This window comes from Xiphophorus maculatus, chromosome 20 (assembly GCF_002775205.1).
Source record: "Xiphophorus maculatus strain JP 163 A chromosome 20, X_maculatus-5.0-male, whole genome shotgun sequence".
NCBI classification, from domain to species: Eukaryota; Metazoa; Chordata; class Actinopteri; order Cyprinodontiformes; family Poeciliidae; genus Xiphophorus; species Xiphophorus maculatus.
The window spans coordinates 14,288,029-14,312,578 of NC_036462.1; the positions used below are offsets into that span (position 1 = coordinate 14,288,029).

At 38.7% G+C, this 24,550-nt stretch overlaps 1 protein-coding gene across 1 annotated transcript in view; it reads left to right on the forward strand.

The window, feature by feature from the left end:
• Positions 1-24,550, forward strand: part of megf6 (multiple EGF like domains 6) — a 64,479-nt gene that overhangs the window by 27,963 nt on the left and 11,966 nt on the right. The window contains exons 5-22 of the mRNA XM_014475938.2: positions 5,344-5,466; positions 13,803-13,925; positions 15,031-15,156; positions 15,744-15,866; positions 16,311-16,433; positions 16,530-16,667; positions 17,836-17,958; positions 18,101-18,223; positions 19,402-19,572; positions 20,050-20,181; positions 20,280-20,408; positions 21,345-21,473; positions 21,626-21,760; positions 23,191-23,325; positions 23,433-23,558; positions 23,637-23,768; positions 24,168-24,296; positions 24,369-24,500. Of these exons, the coding sequence (XP_014331424.1) occupies positions 5,344-5,466; positions 13,803-13,925; positions 15,031-15,156; positions 15,744-15,866; positions 16,311-16,433; positions 16,530-16,667; positions 17,836-17,958; positions 18,101-18,223; positions 19,402-19,572; positions 20,050-20,181; positions 20,280-20,408; positions 21,345-21,473; positions 21,626-21,760; positions 23,191-23,325; positions 23,433-23,558; positions 23,637-23,768; positions 24,168-24,296; positions 24,369-24,500 (2,352 nt within the window). The remainder of the gene's footprint in view (positions 1-5,343; positions 5,467-13,802; positions 13,926-15,030; positions 15,157-15,743; positions 15,867-16,310; positions 16,434-16,529; positions 16,668-17,835; positions 17,959-18,100; positions 18,224-19,401; positions 19,573-20,049; positions 20,182-20,279; positions 20,409-21,344; positions 21,474-21,625; positions 21,761-23,190; positions 23,326-23,432; positions 23,559-23,636; positions 23,769-24,167; positions 24,297-24,368; positions 24,501-24,550) is intronic.

Below are 24,550 nucleotides of genomic sequence, written 5' to 3' on the forward strand. Positions count from 1 at the left end.
ACTTAGGCTATTATTGTAGGAAGGTGACGATATGCAGCTGCACATCTGGGCTGTGGCACAGAATTAACAGCAGGGGGCAGTGTTGAACTTGAGCTGATTATTTACAGTAGAAAAACTAAAATTATAAGCATGCAGTTTGAGTGTTTTCATGTTGGTGACCTTTAGGCTTTTGACACTAAGGTATAAAAATATTTGGATTTTGTTTAATTACTATAATCAACTTTTATGCAGTTTCTTACTTGGCATGAACAAGGCCAATAGGTGTACAGACATTAAGTTGAAAAAGTGACATGTTACTAACGTGCAGAAATAATCCACGCACAGAACATTGTGCATGGGGGTTTCTCTTAAATTTGACTCCATGTAAAATGTACACAGACTTCTAGGGTTCATAGCCATTTCTTTTTCGTGGTAGATGAGCTTTGTCCAACTGATTCACTTGCTATTTGTCAGATCGGTGAAAAGGTTTTGCCTGAGGTCAAAGGAGAAGGATGGGTTTTCCGCAGGAGAGTGTGAAGTTAATTGTCAGCTATAGCTCATAAATGGTTCAGGGACATGTTTTAGATCATGTTTCACCAGTAAGGACACGTTTGGGTCAACAGAAGTGAAATCCTCCCCCAACTCTTCACTAAACGAAACCTCTGGACTCATATGCGTCTTCTGGAGCCAATACGTTGTCCTCATCTTTATAGCACCTGGTAAATGAAAGCAGCTGTGTGAAAGATAATCAGGAATGGACCTTAGAAAAGCACATTACTACACCAGCAGGTTTCTAAATCAGGCTCCAAATATGAATCAGGTTGATTCTCTAAGCATCACCTGAACTCCTGATCCATTATTGAGTCCTGTAAATTTTCCTGTTCATGACCTCCCTGGGATAATATCAGAGGTCTGGTGGTTTTCTTTGGCCCGGCAAGCCTGTCGTGATCTGCTGAGACATTAGGCATGTCCTCCTGGGAGCAGTGCTGGTTGTTCTTATCAAAGGAAGTCACACAATACAGCAGAGGAATGTAAACCTTGATGCTGAACTTGTAGGGGAAAGAAATTGAAAGTTTTTATTTTAGCAGTGGATATTTTTCATTCTTCAGCAAGTTATTTGGGGACACACTGTCCAAGCATACATGTTTTCACCCAGTTTTACAGATGTTTTATTTTAGATTTCTCCTGGAACAGAAGATAACGGTTCAGTTTGGGAATTAATATAACAACTTTGTTGCTGAAAAGTACACAAAAAGACCATGTTCAGAATATAGATCACTTGGAATAGCTATCATTGTGATAAAAAAAAAATTATATCAGTTGTATGTAGCACTTGATTTAAGTCACCTGTTCTATAAAATTGAAAAACACCAATATTTACCATGTATCCAAATTAAAAAATACATTAAAAACATGACACGCTCAGCTCTGATGGACTTTTTTCCCCCTACATTTTCCAAATATTAATACATCTAACCAAATAAAATGAGTTTACATTATAAAGTAGTTATTTTGGCTGTGTTTGGAACTGCAAAAAATTATCCTGGATCATAAAATATGGTTAAGTCTATGTTAACCAAATCAAGAAATCTGCATCTGGAGAAACATAAACAACTACATTTTTCTGTCTTATACTGCCGCAGCATATTGCTCTTGTCATAGCATTATGTTCTTTGCATTTTTTCACATCATGTCATGTTACATCTACAAACTTCAATGTGTTTTATTGGGCTTTAGAGTGATGGACCAGCAAAATGAAATGGATACTTGTGAAGAAGAAAGAATTGGACGCATGAAAGATGAACCCCTTTTGAAGCCACTAACAGGTTTCTTTCAGTACTGCTCTGTATTTTAGCTCCATCTGTCCTCCGATTTACTCTGATTTCCACCGCTGCCACCTCCATGTTTTCAATGAGAAAGGAGTGATTAATGTGGGGCTTTTGGTTTTCTGTTACACACAAGGTTTTGTATGTTGGTCCAAAATATTCTGTGTGTTCTTGACTCTGTTTGTTGAATTATGTTCCTTTACAAACCTCTGAGGGTTTACAAAATAGTTAAGATTAACTAGATTAAATTAGATGCAGATGGACTTTATTACGTAACTGAAATTGCTTGACAGATATGCACTAAAATGTTTTATCTCTCATAAAATCCCAACCCAATGAAACATTGGTGGTTACGTGAGAAAATCTGGAAAGGTTAAAAGGATCGGAGAACTTTACTGTCTGTCCTGCATAAACTTTCTCAAACATCTAAGTAGATGTTTGATTCCTAGTAATTCCTAGTACATTACAGATAATGTACTAGGAAATATGGTTACTTTGTCAAAGACAATTTAAAATTTTAGAACTGTGTAACATTAAAGTCTATATGAAATCTACTTTTTGAGGGATTATTTGCACTGAGAATTTTTTTTTTTCTTTTCAATATTTGTCATTTTTAAGGTTTTGAGTTATCTGTAGTCTATAGAATAATAAAAAAAAAACCAACAACTTAATTTTACTTAAACCCAAACCAAGCAATCATTGAATTGGATAAAATAAAAGACTTCAGACAGGCATTGTTCACCTGCTGTGTTTCCAAAGATCGGCATCATGGTTTTCTGTGACTCGTTCTGTGGTTTAACCTTGAGCATTGGGCTTTGACTGTGACTTGGAGCATAAATCTGGACCTCATGCAGACCATGTAGCCCCAGGCATCTGACCCCTCTGTAGGGTGTGCCTTCAAGGTCTCAGGTCAATGAGAAGAAACCAATTGTCATGGGAGAAAGCAGATCTTCTCTTACTCAAAGTAACGTTTTTACACCTTGTGTCTCTGGTTAAAGGCTATCTAGGTGATACTGATGGATGGGTTAGCGTATATATATATATATATATATATATATATATATATATATATATATATATATAGTGTACAGCATAGTGTACAGAAACATCTGTGCAGAATATGGACTGGAAACCCTGAGATCAAAGTGGGAAACACCCCCAAAGGTGACGGAGAACGCCAGAGCTAAGATCCTGTGGGACTTCCAGATCCAGACAGACAAAATGGTAATGGCGAACCAACCAGACATTGTCGTAGTGGATAAACAACAGAGGAAAGCCGTTGTGGTAGATGTAGCAATACCAAGCGACTGCAACATCAGGAAAAAGGAGCACGAGAAACTAGAGAAATACCAGGGCCTCAGGGAGGAACTGGAGAGGGCCTGGAAGGTGAAGACCACAGTGGTGCCTGTGGTCATCGGGGCCCTCGGGTCACCCCCAAACTGGACCAATGGCTACAACAGATCCCAGGAACAACATCAGACATCTCAGTCCAGAAATGTGCAATTCTTGGCACAGCCAAGATACTGCGCAGAACCCTCAAGCTCCCAGGCCTCTGGTAGAGGACCCGAGCTCAGAGGATAAGAACCGCGATGGGTGAGAAGGGAATTTTTTTTAAATTTTTATATATATTTATATAGGTGTGTGTGTGTCTGTTTAAGTGGTTTTTGTTTAAATATTTCATATTTACCCAAGACAAACATCCTAAACACAAAGGACATGAATAAATAAATAACGGGAGGAAAAATAAAGAATTGGTTTAAAAATAAAAACAGCTCAAAACATAATCATTAAAGATGGCAGTTTTTTTTATTTTTAGTGCACAGCTACTCCTGTGTCCTTTCTTTTAGACCCATGACACTCTGACATTCCTACTTGCTTATTGGGCAGAAAGAGGCTGGGAACCGTGACCCTGGGGCGACCTGGGCTTCAGCTGTCACACAGGTGTGTGACCTCCAGGGGGATCGAAACGACGAAAAGATATGTTCAACCCAGAACCTTAAACTCTCACAGACTTTGGGTCACATTCAGAGTCATAACTATTTAATTCCTGCTTTTTTGTGGTTGTTTGTGTGTATCATCTATTACAACAACCCGTATGCCCCTATCTGGTGTCTTATCTGCAAAGGAATTAAATCACGCTCCCATCTAGTCATCTTACAAATTTTACACTGTCATACACAATCTGATCACTTTCCAGGCAGTACTATTCCAGACACATTTGTTACTAAAATATGACAACCCGATAATGACACAATCACATACTGTGCTGTGCAGATGATGGTATTAACAAAGCACTGAGATCTTTGAGTGTGTCTCTTGGGATCGGTAACAGAAACAGTGCTACTTTTTCGGTGTGATTTCCAGATGGCCTAAAATGAAAGGGAAATTGCTTAATTGGCAAGTAAAACATATAGTGTTATTTAGTAAATGGAGGTCATTTCTTGTGGGGAGGAACTTTCTTTGCACCCTTAATTCTCTCTATGTGCTTTGCCTTTTGCCTTTATGATCACAAAGAAGAGCTTGAATGTCGATTTGTGCCACGTAAATGTTCTTCCTTCTTTTATTTTTCAAATGTTGGGGCAGGATTCAGTCTTTAAAATCATGAGAGCAACAATTTAACAAAAAAAAAATCCTAATGTGACCAACTACAAAGCATAATCTCTTCTGCTAAAAGTCCACATGGACGAAATGAAATGTCAATGCAGGGAAATGTGAGTCTGGTTTAACAATCTATTAGATAATTACAAGTTTTATGTTCAATTTCCGTATCTCCTTATTCAGCAGAATCTCTGTAGCTCCAATTATGGCCTGCTAGACTGTCAGCACATGTATTTAACAGAGGCCATTATGTGTAGCTTGGGATTTGGAAAGAAGGATTTTATCTGGTTTGGTTGATTAAAGATTTGAAAGCGTGTTCAGCTGTGGGAAATTAAATAGGGCATAACTTTTGTTTTCAAACTTTTTATTTTAAATCAAAATAGAAGAAGGTGGAAAGAGTCCCGTTGACGCACATTTCTTTTGCCATCCTTTAATCCTAACTGGACATGTTTTTACTTTATAATAACTGCACATTTGTCCCGTTCATTTTTCCTGGAAGCTGGTTCTATGGAAATACATTGGGCTGAAAAAAGGAGCACAGAGTCTTCTGGAAACATAACATTTAAGTCTATTGTGCATCTTTTAAACATTTAAAGGGTAATTGGTTAATTAACTACAGCTATGCAGCACTTTCCTGGTCTTAATGACTACACTGCACTGTGAAACGCATTCACTCACACAGGCACAACAATTGCAAATCAGTGGGCAAAAAGGGGTTTGAGGTTTTGGCCAAGGTTACTTTGACACACAGGAGATTCAAACTCACAACCTGGAAGCTGGTTTGAGTGTATGGCACAAGATCTCAATAAAACGTTTATCACTGTAACTGATCAAATGTGAGAAATTGAAGGGATGTGCTAATTGTATTAGGCACTGTAAGTTTGGTTTGTCTGTATGAACATTTGTTGGATTAATTTTGCCCTGTTTTTCTTCTCTGCAGATGTGAATGAATGTGAGGAAACCAACGGAGGCTGCGAGGCTCTTTGCTGTAACACCATAGGAAGCTTTTACTGCAGATGTCCCTCTGGACAGAAGCTGAATGAAGATGGCAAAACATGTGAAGGTTTGTTGTGTTTTCATTAGTGTCACTCCAACATTTTACTTTTAATGTGCTCAGAAACAAAAAATGTTTTTTTTAGAAAAATAGTTATACTTTAGTCATTGTTTATAGTTGCCATCTTCTAACCAGAAATCCTGAAATGCTGGTAAAAGGTAACATGTCACCTGACTTATATGACATTCAACTAAGCTGTTCATCTTCTTGGCCTCTAGGACAATGTTGGAATCATTTTTACATTGTTTGTGCATAAAGGTGGTGTTTTAAATGTTTAAAATGTATTTATATTTGATACTTGTTCAATATGGACTGGGGTAAGATCCTTGCATTATGATCACTTTGAGTAAAAATACCAAGTTTTTTTAAGGTAGCCCAGAATTTACCCACAAATCTGGAACAAAAAATGTAAGAAGAAAAAAAAATGACTGCTGTTGCTAAAAAAAAGTTAACATTTTGACTTTTTGATCAGAGTAAAGCAAAAATATAGAACAATAACAAGAACATCAGCTCACAACTAACATTCTTTCCAGAGTTTTACTTATTTCTACATCTTAGCTGCTGTTTCTGGAGAATCTCAGTGAGATACATTTATGCAGAATAAAGGTTTCTCTGTGCAGCAGCCAAACTTAGAGGAGGGTAAGGCTGTCTGCCGGGGGAACCCACAGAGAGATTTGATCCAGGACACAGTTATTTAGAGAGCTGATGTGAACGTTGTCACAGCTGGCTTTCATAGCCATCTGCCCTCTACCACTGCTTCAAACAGCTACCCGCAGCATTAATGTCCTAATTGTCTGTAATTGGTAGAAAAATTAACAGTGGTAGCAAAACGCTGGCTGGAAGTCTTGGATGTTATACTTGTTTTGGTTTAGGGTTATGTGTTTATTGCTGCGTCTGCAGAAAATGATTCCCTTTCCTCATACATGGAGCGTTTTAGACCAAATAATTTGCTCTTTAGAGGAGACACAAAACAAGGCCACTCAGTTCGACTTTATATCATCCAGTTTGTTCCGAGGAAAACCATCCTTATGAGATGTTTTTATTTCTTTTCAACATGAAGTTTTATGATAATAACAGACAGAAGCATTTGATCAATGGAGAAATGTTCTCTGTAATAAAAAAAAATACAAGCTTGATTTTTTACAGTTTGATCTTCATCTGAAGCCCTCAGCCATGTTCCTTTTTAGGAATGATTTTCTGGGACTCGGAGGATGCCAATCAAAGTAGAAGAGCCCGGCAGTAACAGCTGTTACGCTGCCGGTGGAGTAGCAGCATCAACACCATGCTGTCATGTCAAACAGAGTTTACAGCTGAGGCATTTTACAAGCCTGAAACTCTGCCAACCTCTGGCAGGTGTCAAAATAATGAGCAACCAAAACCAACATGGTTGCTCCTTTCATTTCTGAGGTCAGGGCATTTACTTTGAGGATTGTCCTCTTTGTTGGCAGAATTCGTTCTTGAGCTTAGGTGACTGTGTTTTGCACCAGCCAGTGGTGTTCATGAGCGTTAACTTTTGGACATGTGAACAGAACAATTCTGTTTTGAAACTGATTAACTTAAACTGAGCGCAGCTCTCCCTGTAAATGCTGTAAACGTGGAGGCCTTCGGACCAAACGTTTGCTGACATATGCAGAAATATTTGCAATATTTCCCATCAAAAGCAAGAATTTGGCGACTGGTGTATGTGTGCGTGTGTGTGTGTGTGTGTGTATGCTGCTGCACACGGGACAGTTCATTTTGTTACATAGACATATCTATGTTTGTAAACACCTGTTAAATTTAACAATATAGACAATATAATATTGCAACGATGAAAATAGATTAAGCTGAGTTGTTTCTGCTCCCTGTTCTGTTGTTACAGTGCAGAGCCTGCTTCAGGCGGGCCGTGACACCAGCTGGGATTTTGTAGGTTCCTTTAGAGATGAGCAGAGGAATGTAGCTGGAGCTTAATGCATTCTGTCGCTTGTAAATTATCTTCCACCATCGTAAAGGTACTACTAAAATACACCGTGTTCCAAATTATTATGCAAGTGATATTTTCTCAGATTTTCTTAAATGGTCAATGCAAATGATGGTCAGTATAATTTTCAAGTCATGAACTATTACAGTATAAATCAAATTTTACTGAAAAAAGCTCCCCATGAGAACAGTATTGTTTTTAAAAATTAAAAACTCAAAATGCACTGCTCCAAATTATTATGCACAGCAGATTTTCTAAACATTTTATGGATTATAAAGAACTTCAAACGGTCATTCTTTGAATGTACAGCATTAAGTGGTCACATGTGCTAAAATCAAAAGCTATTTCAATCCAAAACATCTTAACAGACCGAGTTACATGTTAACATAGGAGCCCTTCTTTGATATCACCTGTATACCTCTTGCATCCATTGAACTTGTGAGTTTGTGGAAAGTTTCTGCTTGAATTTCTTTGCAGGATGTCAGAATACCTTCCCAGAGCTGCTGTTATGGTATGAACTGCATCCCACCCTCAGATCTACTGCTTGAGGAAACTCCAAAGGTTCTCAATAGGGTTGAGGTCAGAGGAGGATGGTGACCACACCATGAGTTTCTCCCCTTTAATGCCCAGAGCAGCCAATGATACAGTGGTATTCCTAGCTGTCATCAGTGGACAAGTCTGTTTGAAAATTAATCTTCATGTACGGCTGGGCCCACTGCGACCATTTTTGCTTGTGAGCTCTGGTTAGTGGAGGCTGAATAATAGGTTCATGCACCACAAGCCTCTGGAGGATCCTCCACCTTGAGGTTGGATCCTCCTTGAGGATCCAGAGGCATTAGCTTGAGGTTCCAGAGGCACCAGCAGCTTCAAATAACTGTTTGCTGCTTTGTAAGGGCATTTTAACAGCTGCTCTCTTAATCCAATGAATTTGTCTAACAGAAACCTTCCTCATTATGCCTTTATCTGTACAAACCCATCTTTGTTCTGAATCAGCCACAAATCTCTTCACAGTACGATAACGCTTTAGTTTTCGTTAAATATCTAATGTTTTCATACCTTGTCATATGGCGCTACACTATCTGATGATTTTCGTCAGCAGAGATCCTTTCTCTTTCCTATATCGCTTGAAACCTGTGGCTTGCTTAATAATGTGGAACATCCTTCTTAAGTAGATTTCCTTTAATTGAGCTCACCAGACAAACTAATCAAACCAGCTTTCTGAAATTAATTATAGTGATTCAAAGAGCTCTGACACACAATACCATCTATAAATTTAATAGCACAACAAAAAATGTATTCTTTATGACACTTAAATCCAATTTGCATAATAATTTGGAACACGGTGTAACGGCACAAATGTGTCTTCAGTTTACATTACATTATATTTCAGTCATCTAACTTGCTCTAAACAACAGATTCATTGTCATGAATTTGTTCTTTAATTTTTGAGCAACACTGTCTTGTAGTGGCCATAATTCAATCTGCAGCCAATGAGCCATGTTTCAGTTGAAATATCATAGTCATTTTGCTTTCTTATTACATAAGCATGACAAAATATGAATGAGAACAGCTTTGTGGGAATTTTGCTGAATTAAAATGCATGTTTTTGTCTATGTGAGGAAAGAAAACAGGAGGTGTAATACCAGAAGAAGCTGGCAAAGGCAATTATTAAGTTGACTTTTGCCTTCAGAAACACCTCAGTCTTCCTCAGCAGGGATTTAAGGTGTTTGAAATATCCCTTCAGCTTTTTGTTCCGTATTTACATGACAGCATCATTCAGTTGTTGTGGACTTCATCTGAACTACCGTGATCCGAATCTCCTATTCCACCACATTCCAGAAATGCTCCTTTGGGTTGAGATCTTGTGACTTTGGAGGTCATTGGAGTACAACGAATTCATTGTCATGTTCAGAATAGCTGGAGATGATCTGGGCTTTTGTGATGATGCTCACATGGTCATAAAGAGCCTAAAAGAGGGGCAAGAAAATATTTCCTGCATCATGACATCACCACCTTGAACCGTTGATCTAAGCAGGATGGATCCATTATTTTGTGTTGTATAAGTTGCATGAATTAGAATTAGTCCTTAGTAGGACTTTAAATTCAGTTCTAAATATTTAGGGAGTGAATGAATCAATTGATTCAGATTTAATCTGTGATTCAAATGTTTTCATTTGACGATCAGTGGAATCACCAGAAACTCTAAAATATTTCTGTGAAGAGCTTTTAAATTTGTGTTACTGAAAATGCATAAAGTCATTGTACCCTGCAGAGGTTTCTGTTGGACATTTATATACAAGTCATTTCTCTTACGACTGTGAAAGCGATGCGGACAATAAGAATGCTTTTTACACTTTTATAGGTAGTATTAAGTCCTGAAGAGGAATGTATGTGCTGGCAAAAGATGAAAAGGTTTAGTGCTAAGCTCCTGAGTACACATTTTTTTCCTGCAAGGCTCATTCCTTTCTCAGATGTTTGGATTAAAAGCACTGAATTTGAGTTTTGGCACTTATCAAATTTGGCATTACTTTAGTGGTATTTTTTTTAATCTACGTCCATTTCAAAAGACCGGACGAAAGCACACCCTTTAGTCTGCTCACATTCTTTGCTCTGTTGCTATTTGCCCCAATAAATCCTGTCTTTGAATCACATGGGATTCTTTGAAGAAAAGGTAAAATACAGAGGTCTTTAATGAAATGTTATAAATCAGGAAGAGAACAAATCAATCACTGCAAGATGGTAGAATAGAAAGATAATTTATTGGACGTTCGAGCAGAACAACGCAGAGAGGACGTTTGGAGTGAAAGGGGAATGTGAGGACCGGAGAGAAAGAGAGAGGAGGACCTACAACATGGTGGATTCTGCTTTGTCAGATGGGAGGGTGAAACAGAAAAGGAGATGGAAGTAGAACAAAATAAGAGGTAGTCAGCATGGGATGTCAGTCCAGGACTCTTCATTGAATAACTAAAAACTAGGTGATAGATGATTAAATTTCTCTTCTGAAGGCTTTGTGACAAAGTTGTCTCCAGTTATGGCTTTGGCATCAGGATGGTGGATTTTCTCCCTGGTGCTCATTGAAGCAACGGCATCTCTGGCTGCAAACTACCCGTATGTTTACTACAGAAGAATTTGTCACAGGCCTCACTGTTACCACAGCTATCATGGCTACAACACTGGCTACTTGCCTGCTGCAGGTAAGTGGCTTTTAATACAAAAAGTAGGTATAGCAATGTAAAGTTAGTGTTGTTTTTTTTTTAGTTTGTGTTATTTTTCTCTGATCAGAGATTAGTGCACCTGCAGACATCAGCTACACGTTATTACAGATGCTTTAAAAAGCAAATAAAGGAGGAGACTACCCTGTGCATGTTATATACCATTACTGAATCATCCTGTGTGACTCGTTTGGACTTGGCACAACTGTTTGAGGATAACTGTGCACTGTAAAACCTATTTTATTTTTATTGTTACCGGTTTGCTGATATTCCCCCTTTTCTTATAAATCATGTTTGGAGTTAAGTGAAGACATTGCAGAAATAGCGGCTGTGCACAATAAACGCATCGTCTTTCCTAAACTAACGTGAAATATCTCTCTTGTGAGACGACACCGTGCCTTGTTCAGAGCGTTCATGCAGCCGGCATTAAAGCCAGTGGCTGCTGAGGCTTTGGCTCCGGTCCGTTGAGGATCGTGTTCTGGATGTGGAAACTTGGGCTAGAGGCTGGAGGGTATCTGCTGACTGACTGTGAGACTGCAGCCGACAGCAACTAAGCTCTCATTACAGGAAAAGCCAAAAGACTGCATGCTCCATTGACGGAAAAATGCATGGATGGCTCCTGCCAGCTTTCCTGGATGAAGTGAAACTCGGACTTGGCAGCAGAGACCCCAATAGGAAGAAAGTTTAGGAGCTTGCTTCTGCTCCAAATACTATATTTGAAGATACAGTTGGACATTACTGGGAAACAGGTTTAACCAGAGGTTTTACAGGAGCTGCTATGCAAGTAAATGGAGGAAGAGTCAGGATTGTACTCAGCATTTTGCTATTCTTGATATAATAACAAAAGCAGAACCTTTATAAAATTCCCTGCAGAGATTTTACTTTATTATTTGACATGATAAGGTTGAAAAACGGTGGGCCTTGTAAAGACATGATTTATGTGCAAATAACTCTTACCATACTGGTGCAAAGTAACACAAATAGGATGCAGATTGTCCAGATGCATAGCTGCGTTCATCCAACAGAACATGAAGTTCTTTACATGGCAACTTTTTTCTCTGTGTGTTACAAATGGTCTCCTATCTACATTTATGACTTCCCAAAGAGCTATAAAAATTATTACTTTCACCCCCATATTCCATATTTTCACAGTGCAAGAATTTACACTGTGCTAAAGTGTGAAGGAAAACCTGTTGTGGTGAGTCCAGACAGCCTCTGCAGGGGAGGCTCCAGAAGGTTTTGATACAGGGCAGAAAGATCACTTAAACCTGAATTAATAAATACAGTGGATGTCGGCCTAATTATGGTTCAGTTTTCATGGCATTGCCCATTTTTGGATTTTTCTGTGGAATTTAACTCCAAAAAAACCCCAAAAAACATACCTATTTACAGATTTTTCTCATAGAGCATATGAAAACAAAACATTCAAAAGAAGACATAGAATGGGCCCTTAACGGTGTTTTCAAATCTCCAGCCAGTAGCCAATCCAGGAGCGCCATTTATTTTCCTTGGTGCTAATTGCCTGGACCCACAAGTATATTGATAGACATTAAAGCACATTTGTTAGGGGTGCATGATATAAACGTATTAACATCAGGATTGGCCAATGTTAGTTTATTTTATTTTTTTACAGTATCGTTCTGATAAGTGAAACTGGGTCATATTAACAACTGATGTTTATTTCCATCTTGTTTGTGTTTCTGGTATTTGTTTGGGCATATTAAAGGCTGTTTCCCCCTCACATTACCTTTTGTACCAGATTCTCTCTATCAGATCATGCCTTCTGCTTTGCAAAATCTGTTCATGACTAACTCCTCTGAAGTTGAATGTAAAAATAAACAAAACCCATAAAAAAAACTTTATATTTACATTTTGACCTTACATCTACCTATATCTGTACCACCTCTGTCACTGTGTTGTAAAAATGACCCTTTTGACTTCAGTTTTGAAAGTCTGCTTTAGTAGAGATAATTGCCAAGGAGGCAATGGTAATGTTCTCTTTCTCCAAACAGAGTTGACTGGGAACAGTCTTCTGAAATTAAAATATAAAATACCCTCTCTTCAGAACATAATTTCATCAAGTGATGTCATGTATTTGTGTATGAAATGTGTCCCTGGGGAATCTGATTGTGTATTTTGTTTGGCTGGATAAATGTCATAAATATACAGTTTGTTTTATTTTCACTGTTCGCTGTCATTTTTACAGCATGGAATTAAAAACATGCGGTTTGTGGTGAAGCATCTGGTGAATTTCTGCTGTAGGGACAGCAGTAGTCCTGTTCTTCAAGCTTTCAGATCAGATCTTTTTTTCACACAGATTTCAGTGAATTCTTAAAATAGTTTCCTGATAAAAAAAAAAAAACCTGGCTGAGGTCAACATTATTCTGAACAAAACACCTCACACTCGGGCTCCTAAATAGTGTTTTATGATGTGTTAGCTTGTTTTACAGACCTCGCAGCAGCCAAACAGTTCTCCTTCCTTTTTTATATGAGTCACTTGTTGCAGTTTGAAATATTTTCATTATATCTACTCCAATAGTTTAGTCAGTGTTGGAAAGAATAGGTGACTAATGTCCTAATCATTCCGTTCTCAGCTGTGAGGCTGCTAGAAACTCAAATGGAGACGGGCTTCATATATCATCTCAGATCTCACGGGGGGTCTGCTCATGAAATGTATTAATCTTTGACCCCTGAAACCGGTGCCATCCAGATATGTGGTTTGTTTGATTAGAAATCAGTTCACATGCGAAGGCTGTTATATTTTCCTCACCACAATATTCTCAGATGGAGAGTCCGCCTCTTCTGTTTGTTTATTCCCAACACAGTCGACTGAGAGGAATGTTTGGTTTTGCATCTTCTGGCTCAAGTTTCCATATGCTTCTTCACTCGGGGGGGTTCTGAAGAGCTGCAGGACTTTAAATGTGCTTTAAATGTTCAGTAGTTGTTTCCACATGGAGGTAAATGTTTGTTTGAGCTGCAGTAAGCTTGTAAAAAACTCCCCCCCCATTCTCATCCATCATCTCCTCTCAGCCGGAGGTGCATCTCTGTCCTAAAGCCTGACTTATTAAGACACTCTCACACTTCAGCAGTTCATTTGGGGTTTCTTTTCTTGTAATGAGGAGTTTTACTGAAATTGTTCATGTCTGTTCTTCCTGTCTGGATCTTCTGTTCAGATATAGATGAATGCCAGGTCCATAATGGAGGCTGCCAACACAGATGTATTAACACCAGAGGCTCGTACTATTGTGAATGCCACCCTGGCTCCAGGCTTCATGTGGACGGTCGCACCTGCCTCAGTGAGTAGATTTGGAAACATCCACTGCTGTCGACATATGGGATTAATGGACATATGGGTGCATTTTGAACCATTCTGGTGCATCGCATTGATAAAATTACTGATGGCGCTAACTGAAAATATGTATTGAAAAACAAAAATTAAAAGTAAAACAACTTTTTTTGACAGAATCACCTCTTGGGGAGATTTCAGTGTTGGTTCAAATGCATCTGTTGATCATTTTATTGAAGTTTGCTATGGGCATTTAACTCTCAATGTTGCAGGTGACCACTTAGGAGCAAAAACGTAAATGTTCAAATATTCATTGGAGGGAAACTATAAAGAAATGAAGGAACTTCAGATTTGTATACAGAGGTTTATAAACCTGGTGTTGGCTTTAGTGTCCTGTTTGACATTTAGATTTGAAATCATTAAGTCATTTATCTTACTACACAGATATGTTAGCAAGAACCCAACCATTCGTGAAAGGCTTTTCTCTGACAGATGTTGTGTGAAGAAATAACATATTACAACCTTTACAACAGAGTCCTGATGGAATGATTGTGGATGCAGTTCATTTATGATGATGTTTATACTAATAAATTAGTTTTTTATTCTTCTGTCCATTCCAAACAGATAGTTTGAGTTCATGAAAGCATAAAAACAGAGACTCTGTCCTCACATCAACTCTCTCATCTGCCCGGTGAACTTCAGATGTTTCCCACACACTTAGCTTGTAGCTGCATAATATTTAATCTGGAAAACGCTGTGCGGTTTGACATGCACTCAGGATGGATTGGTCTTGATTCCAGTCTCTCAGTATGAACAACACAGCCTGTGAGTTCTTCTACCAGTTATTTTCCATTAAACGATTTAGACCCATCTGTTTCTTCAAAGAGGACAAATGTAGGTTGGGACGAACTGGGATCAAATTGCACCAGGCCTCATTCCACAGTAAGCTGTCCATTGTGGATGACAATCACTCAGGTGTTGCTGAGTTTTAACTTTTTATTGTGATGAGGTATTTTAGCTTTTAGTTTAAAAGGGTCTAGAAGTTAGAGATTTCACTTCAGATTTGAATGATTTATTCCTTCAAGTTGCCTAATTTTCTATTTTCACATTTTCAGCCGTGTACTCTTGCGCTGTCCGCAACGGAGGATGCGAACACTACTGTCTGCAGCAGTCGGCTTCACATTTTCGCTGCCGCTGCAAGCCAAATTACGTGGTGGCAGAGGATGGCAAGCACTGTAAATGTAAGTAACCAAGTTGAATACATATATAATATGCACCACCTAAACACACAAAACAAAAAAGGATTGGACTGTTCCCAACTGATGAAAGGTGAGCTTCTAAACATAATGTTAAAAACACTTTGACTCATTCTGCTGGCAGCTGTAATTTTATCTCAGGAAAACTAAGATTGAATACCACTCTGTGTCTTATTGAGTTACATTTATTGTTTTTTTTTTTTCTTCATAATTATTGTTTTCATGTCCAATGCTTGTTTTAATCACCACAGTCTCAAAGGCTTCACAGTCAAGTATGGTCTTCCAAATGTAGGAAATTATACATGAATTTCCATCTGCTAAATGACGAGCTTTTAGATGCCTTTTCTTTGTGATTGTTGGTTTTAAACAGCTTCCTTTAATTATTCAGAGGTGAATGCTCTGATCATACAAGTAAGACACGCTGCCACAAGTTAATTTCTGCAGAGAGAGCTCAATTCAAAGCTATGCACGTGTTGGGCATTAACCTTTAGAAAAAACAAGTTTTATAGATTTCTGCTGTAAAATAATGGAGACTGTGTGATGGTAATGAAGGCGTGCTTTTTGTGCTCCAGTGCAGAATCCTTGTGCAGATCAGAATGGAGGCTGCATGCATGAGTGTCGAGTTGATGGAGGAAAGCCTTTCTGTGATTGCAAACTTGGCTATCTGCTGGCTGAGGATGGGAAAACTTGTGAAGGTGGTTTCAAATTCATTTTCTTAGTTATGCGTGGAGTGGAAGTTCAATGTTAGGTGAAGTACAAGTACTTTAAAATTCCATCTGAAGTCATTTTATGGATATTTAAGGCTTTCACTCTCTGAGGCAAAGTTTCAAATAGCTGCTGGATCAACTGTGTTTAAAGATTGTTTTAAGAAATAAAATATATTTGGAACATTTTGCAAAAGTAAGACATAGAGAGTATAGTCATAAACGTAAAAACTATAAACTATGAATGAAAATAAGATGTCTAACCCTGCAGCCATGTGTGTGGTTAATATCTACTAAAGCTGTGAAGGTTATATTGTTTTAGGCCTATAAAAAGCATTTGATTCATGAGCAGCACATTTAAAATGTCATTGAGCTTGTGCAGACCATATGCAATTCGTCCTACAGTACATAATGCTTAAACACGTCCTTCCTCAGATATTGACGAGTGTAAAACAGAGGAAACCAACTGTGCTCATGGCTGCCGCAACACTCTGGGCTCCTACGCTTGTGTTTGCAACACTGCCTATGAGCTGGGATCTGATGGGAAACAGTGTTACAGTCAGTTTGAATATCATCACGCATGTTAAACTTTGAACTCGTCTGACTGAGCCCCATTCCTCCTGATGGACCTTCTGATCTCACTGTGAATTTTAGGAATTGAGATGGAGATTGTGAACAGCTGTGAGAGCAACAACGGTGGATGTTCTCATCACTGCCAGCATTCGACCAGCGGGCCAGTGTGCACCTGTAACCATGGTTACCGGCTCAATGATGACCTGAAAACCTGTGTTGGTATGAAACTGCAATGCACTCAAACTGATGTGAAGCACCTGAATATACGTTGGAGATTGCATCAGCATCAGCAAAATATAGACTGTAGTACTTTGTTGTTTATATGATGTTAGTACCGGAATGTTTTCTATTTCTCTTTTCCAAATACTTGCAACTACTCTGCAAAGAATTGGATAAAATGTCAGTCTCCAGACGTACAGGCTTACTCCAACAAAACTTTAATTTCAGTAAAATGTAGCTTTATAAAATCTTCACCCAGATGATTGAGTACAAACGCACAACACCCTTTGTATCTTTTTTCTGCCACTCTACAACTATGTACTACATTATATTAGTCTATCACATAAGCTCCAGATATAATACATTGAAGTTTATGGCATGACAAAAGGTGAAAGGGGACATGAATATTTTTGCGATATTTTAGGTTCTTTTAAGTCCACTGACAAAGATAACCCAAATTCACTTCACTTTTACCCATCTGCACAATGTTTAATAAATTTACATATGTTTTGTGTCATTTTTACATCTGCAAACATGAACTGGAGTTATAAATGCTCCCTGATCAAACTAGCTGTCTGCAACAATACTGAAGAGTTATAACTCATTTATTATTAGTAAATCTTGTAATGTGGAGTTCAATCTTCCAAAATGTTCATAAAGTCCAAGAGCCATCAGTATAAGTCAATTCTAACAAGAACTGAACTCTGTTGAACTTTCATTTATGCTCATAAAATTGGATTCACAAGACTTTACATGAAGTTATCACATTTGATTACTGTAGCAGTATTATTAGCTTAGTCAACACTACAACTTTGCCAAATACACAAAAAACAGAGGGGAAAACATGTCATAAAGCGCATTAAATGTTTGTTTTAATGTGCTCATAAAATCTTCACGCACTTTAAGAATTTGTAGAGTACATGGTAAATTGTACTTCTGTTTAGGAGGTGGAACATTATTGAAGCTTGTTGAACTTTTATTATAACAAGCCAAAGTGTGACGAATAGGGAGTTAGCTCTAAATGTTTTTTTAGTTGTAACTTGGTTGTAATTGGTTGCTAAATCAGCACACTTTATATTTTCTCATAAAAGATTTCTGTCAGAAAGCAGTAAAGCACATCCCCAACTTGGCTCTCTTTTTTTGTGTTCCTGCTTGTTGTGTTTGTCAGACGTTGATGAGTGTGGAGAACAGACTTCCTGTTGTGAGCAGGACTGCACCAACTACCCCGGGGGTTATGAATGCTACTGCTCAGTAGGATATAGACTCAATGCAGATGGATGTAGCTGTGACGGTATGTTTTGCCCCCACATAAAACATGGCTGACTCTCCTAATTTATTTCAGATTCTGTGGGTTTGTTGTTTCGTTGTCTTTCTAACTTTACCTTGAGATGTAGCAAAAACTGTAGACCTTTTGTTGTGTCTGTGTTGTTCAGATGTAGACGAGTGTCTGGCTGCTAATGGTGGCTGTGATTACACATGCCAGAATACCGCTGGCTCCTTCCAGTGCTTCTGTCGCCGGGGTTTCCAACTGGACGAGGACAGGCGCTCCTGCCTGCGTGAGTTTCAGCCGTGTTTTTTTTTTATTTCATCCTTAGAGATAAGTAGTTCCAAATTCACTTTCTGCAGGCTAAAAGTGAATTAAATTTTGTTCAGTTCACCACCTGTTCTTAACTAAGTTCATGTTCAAAAAACACAAAGTAGTTTCCCCTTAGTCATAAGTTTTTCTGTGTAATAAACTTTAAAAAAATAATTATCCATAAATTAGCATACAGATAATTGCATCATGTTTCATTTGCAACCTTGCCACATTAACATCAGCAAAAATGGAAACACCTAGCACTCTAAAACTATTTAAAGGTTTTAATGTGGGCAAAAAGGAATATGTTTTGGCTACAGACTGTTGTCAGCTCACATTCTTTTTTTTGCCCACATTAAAACCTTTATGTATGTTTGGACTGGACTGGAGTTTGTCCAGAGTATGAACCTGTTAGACTATTTTTCTTATCAGCAAAGCTCTAGCTTATTCCAACTGGATGGAGATCATCTGTGAGCAATAAATCCATGTCTTGCTATAAATTATCACAAAATGTAAAAACAAAAAAGTTCAAATGCTTTAGCTGAGTCACTGTAAAATCTTGATTCTTTAAAAAGATGTCGGCTGTCAAAATCTTTACTCATCTAAATGAGGCTAGACATGACAAAAACAATGATATGTTGTTGCTTTTGTCCTGCAGATTGTATTGAATCTTGATGCCTTGACTTACATCTTGAATGAATCTTGAATTCATAACTTTCAAGTCTACTACTAAGTCACCCAATAAATGCTGTTGTCCCAATAAAGAATTTTACATTTATTTTTGAAAATGCCATTTTTGTTTCTATTAAAAACAAAGTTTCAAAGAGGCATACATAATTCTAGGCTTAACTATATACTTTAATCACCATAACTACAATTCTAGAAATTGCAAATGCATCTTTTGTGCATTTTTAGTTTTTACGAGGTCTAATATTACAAAGTCTCCTTTACTAATGAGTGGCAGAGAACCTTTCAGAGTTGAAGACGTTTTGATTCACTTTTATGACCTTTCAAAATGTTCTCTTTTTTCTTGTAAAAAAAATCGAAATCCCAGTGACATTTCAGTGTATACTTACTGAAATGATGTTTTGTGTGATTTAGTGGTGTGAAAGAACATGCTGATATTGACATTTGCGTTTTTCTCTTGTTCCATTGCAGCTCTCGAAGGTGCAGTTGAGTCCCTCTCCAGCGGAGGCGCCATCGAGCTGTCCCTCATTCATCCCCAGCTCACCTTGCTCCGCGACTACGACCAACCCCTGGAGCGTTACGACGACTACGAAGATGACGATGGGGAGCTGAGGGCTGAGAGCAGCCTGGCAGAGAAATTTGGTGAGTTTTCTCTCTCTGCCATTATTAACTCATTATCATTAACACGAAACCTGCATCTGATTACCAGGCCTCTGTGAAGTGTTTAGACTGACTCTTTCAGAGGAAGACCACACGGGGAGTGTTAATTATCTCAATTCATGCTTCCAGACGACCAGGAAACTACCAGGCAGGAATGCTGCGGCTTATCTGGCACAGTAGCTGATTAAACCAGGGAACCAAAGATCTTTTTTCAGCTGTGCATATTTGATGAACAATGTAATCAAAACTGGACACAAGTGGCACACACAGTACTGTCTGATTTTAGTATATATCAGAGCATAATGTTACAATTTCTGTGGCCTTCTTGTCTATTTATTGGTTTGGAGTCATGGACTGTTTCATTTGCTCTAGTAACAGTGTTAGAAAAATAGGCAGATAAAATAGTGTTTCTGCTTGACTGGTCATGGTTACAGCTGCTGGTAATTATTCTGTTTTCAGTGTGCCTGGACGACACCTTCGGCAGCGACTGCAGCCTGACCTGTGATGACTGCACTAATGGGGGAATATGCAATATTTGGAAAAGCGGCTGCGACTGTCCAGATGGATGGACGGGAATCATCTGCAATCAGAGTGAGGGTTGACCAGAGATGCTCATCACCTGCATGTCGCTGTGATTGCAAGTGTTCCCTGTTAGGAATCTAAACTGTTGAAAAATGTCAATTTCACAGCCTGTCCTGCGGGGCATTTTGGAAAAAACTGCTCGTTTTCCTGTAAGTGTAAAAACGGAGCCAGCTGCGATTCGGTCAGCGGGAGCTGCCGCTGCCCTCCTGGTGTGACTGGAGATTTGTGTCAGGATGGTGAGAAACCTCTATTTTTTATGATTTTGTTCTTACTTTCCACATTAAATTGCTGAAACATCATTCATAAAGCTATTTTGAATACAGTACCTTGTAAAAGCATTTATACAACTTGAACTTTTTACACATGAAACTAGCAAATTCAATGTATTTTATTTGGATTATATGTTATAGACTAACACAAAACAGGGAAATGATATATGATTAATATTTTCCTTCTAAAAATGAAAACTGCATCATGCATTTGAATTCAGTTTTCTTGGGTCAATCTTTTGTAGAATCGCTGCTCACTGCAGTCGCAGCTGGAAATCGTTTAGGATGTTTACCAGCTCTGGACATCTGGAGACTGAAATTTTTACCTCTTATTTGTAAAATAATTCCAGCTCAGTCAGACTATACGAAGAGCGTCTGTGAGAATTCAGTCTAAATTATTGCCATAGATTTGTAATTAGACTTAGCTCTGTGCTTTGACTAGGCCGTTGTATCGCCTGAATATGCTTCGGATCATTTCATTGTATCTCTGGTTGTATGTTTAGGGTTGATTTCCTGCTGGAAAGTGAACCTCTGTCTTCTTTCATGACCTTTCTGCAGTGTTCCTTGGTCTCCATGATGCTGTTTGCTCACTAATGTTTTCTAAGAATCCTTTGAGATCTTAGATATTAGATATTAAACTATACACAAGTGGAATATTTATTATTTAGGTGATTTTTTTAAGTTAATTGATTGCACAGTACTTCATTTAGGAACATCAGAGTAAGGGACTGAATATAAATATATTAAAAATGTGTTTTCCACTTCAGTTATGTTGTAGTTTACATTGGTCCCTCATAAAAAAAAAATTCTAAGAAAACACATTAAAATTTGTGGTTTTGAAGAGGGCAAGATGTGAAAAGGTTTTTCAGTGATTTAATAATATGGCACATCTTCTGTCTCCAGGTTGTCCTAAAGGTTTCTATGGGAAGCAGTGCAACAAGAAGTGCAACTGTGCTAACAACGGCCGCTGCCACCGAACCTACGGAGCCTGTCTGTGTGAAGCCGGACTGTATGGACGCTTCTGTCACCTTCGTAAGACTCCTAAAACACTAACCTCCCACTTTGAAATTTTCATTTCCTGAGCCATGCATTTCTATTTCATAGTACAAAGTCATATTTCTATGCCCTGTGGCACAAAATTGTTCATTTCAAATGTAAATGTCTTCTTAAATTTTAATTTCCAGCATGTCCTAAGTGGACCTTCGGAGTTGGCTGCTCTCAGGAGTGTCAGTGTGACCAGAAAAAGACAAAGGACTGTCATCGCCACCACGGCACCTGTATCTGCAAACCTGGTTACCACGGCAGCACCTGCAACGAAAGTGAGAAACATGCAAACTGTGTCATTTTTTGAGAGCCTGACCCTTTTTTATGCCATTACATTAAAATATATTTTTATGAAAAATAAACAAGAAATTCACAATAACAAGACAGAGATGTAATGCTTTCACAGACTCAAATTAACAAAGATAAAAGAAAAATGCTTCAAAATGAACTAGTTGTCTTGGCACAATCTTTTCTCCCCATTTTTTGCTGTGAAATATAACGTTCACACAAATTCTGTTTATAAACATCTGATTATATACATCTGTTTTTAGTTTCAGGTCTTAAATAACATATAGATCTCCATGGCTAAGACTTTGTTATTTATGTTTTCTGGAGCGTATTCAAATTACAACCATATAGATAATTATTGCATAAAGTCCAGACTCTCTGCTTTGATTTAAAAGTATTCACATGCAAATTAGTGGAAGGATTTAGTAATTACAGCTTTTTACTTTGCACCTACCCTCTTTAAAACAAACAAAAGAAAAAACAAACTAACATAAATGGACAGTTGGCCTGAATGGTATTCACTGCTTCATCCTTCATTATTTTAATTACTTTAAGGATATATATGCAAGATGTGGTGTTGATTCCAGGCTTGACTAGAAAGATTTTGCAGTGACTCAACAAATGGAGATGTGCATAAAATCTTTTTTTTTTAAACTGTGATTACCTCTAAGAAAACATGCTATCATCATCACTTTCCATCAGAAGTTCTTCACAAGCAACAATATCACTGCTAATGAAATTGCACTCAAAGTGAGGCTTAGAAACACATAAGAAACTCCAGTAAATGTTCCTAGTGACTATTTAAATAAGGGAGACTTTTGGATTCTTGCCTGGTCTCAGGCAGGACGACAATGTGTGGGTTCTACCCGTTGCCAGGCCCACTCACAATTTGCCATAAATAACGGATGGGATCAATTCATTGTCCAAGAACAACTTGGACCAACTATCCAGGAGCAGGTTAGTGGTTGAACAGAGGTTTCTCCTCTTAAATGGAGCAGAAAGTTGACAATGAAGTAGCTCAGAGATTTTCAGCCCATGGCCAGAAACCTCTTCATAGCTTATTCTAGTGAGAAACCTGTGATTGATCCACTAGCTGCTGTCAGAATGGGTCACCATCAGTCAGGATTTGGCCCAGAAGTTCATGTCCTGTATTTGAATTACTCGGGTGTTGAAAAAAATAAGCTGATGCTTTGCATAAACTTGATGGATTTGATAATGAAGACCTTTAAAACCTATTCAACTCACAGCATTTAGGCATCTAGACATGAAGACGGCTTGCTGAATTTGATACTAACAAAGTGGCCAATAAAGTGTAATGAACACAGTATAATAAGGGAAGAAGAGGACAGTAATTTCCAGCTCTAACAACATTGTGTTTTACGCGATGAGTGAAGTGTGTGCTCGTTTTTGTGTCCAGGCTGTAAAACCGGTACTTTTGGACTCGGCTGTGAGCAGGGGTGCGCCTGTCCGCCTGGAGAGTCCTGTGATCATGTGACTGGAGCGTGCCAACGAAAATGCTCCGCTGGGCGTCATGGGGAGAAATGTGAGCAAGGTAGAGGACAGCAGGAGACAAAAACATAGAATTATAATTCTTATTCTGAATTGGAAAAAGGTCTATTCTGTGTGTGGGGGCGTGTGTGTGTGTGTGTTGTGTATCAGAGTGTCCAGAGGAGATGTTTGGACCTGGCTGCATCCAGCCGTGTAACTGCACCGGTGCGCCATGTGACAAAGAGACAGGACAATGCCACTGTCAAGCTGGGACGCATGGAGAGCACTGTGAGAACTGTGAGTGAGCATGCATGGATGTAAGTGTGGAACACAAGGAAACAGTTTTCCAACAATAAGATAATTTTTCCTCCTCAGTGTGTCCAGAGGGTTTCTGGGGTCCCGGCTGCAGGGAAACCTGCCCTGCTTGTGAGAACGGGGGCGCCTGTGATAAACACAACGGGTCCTGCGGCTGCCCGCCTGGATACATGGGAACACTCTGCCAAACCTGTGAGTTACAGCAGCAGGCATTTTGGGGAAGGTATCCAAAGCAACATGCATTAAACATTCCACTAGATGAGAAGGATGGCAGCGGTGTGGAAAAGTGAGGTGGCCCCGTTTGGATGTGAAATGAAGTAGCTGGAAGACAGATGGGATAATTTTTCTTTACGGTCATTAGCTAAAAATCCTTCAGCCGCCTCAGAGGTTGAGTGGATTTCAACCACGCCATAAAGCCACCTTTATGGTGGCTCCTAAAGCCACCTTTATGGGAACTTGGTGCTTCACAGGCAGTCATCTGGAGTTGGTTATAGAAAATTCATTTTGATCTTAATCAAAATGAATTTGATTAAGATTCAAATTCATTTTGAATTTGAATCTTATATTTTTTAATTTTTTTTCCCCATGTAGCTTGCCCAAGTGGACGTTTTGGTCTGAGATGCCAGATGAAATGTGTGTGTGAGAACAATGCTCGCTGTGACCCAGAGAATGGACAGTGTACCTGTGCTCCTGGATGGACTGGACATGACTGCAGAAAAGGTAAAGGCCACAAAGAGCTGAGCTGTAGGCATTTAAAAACTCTTCTGATGATTCGTGCATTCTTTGTTGCAGTTTGTGATGCAGGGCACTGGGGTGCTGACTGCGCAGAAACATGCGACTGCAGAAATGGAGACGGAAGCTGTGATGGTGTGACGGGCCTGTGTAACTGTGAAGCAGGATTTACTGGACCAAGCTGCCAGCAGAGTATGCTTCTATGTGCTGACTTCCAACAGTATTTACTTAACTTTTTTAAT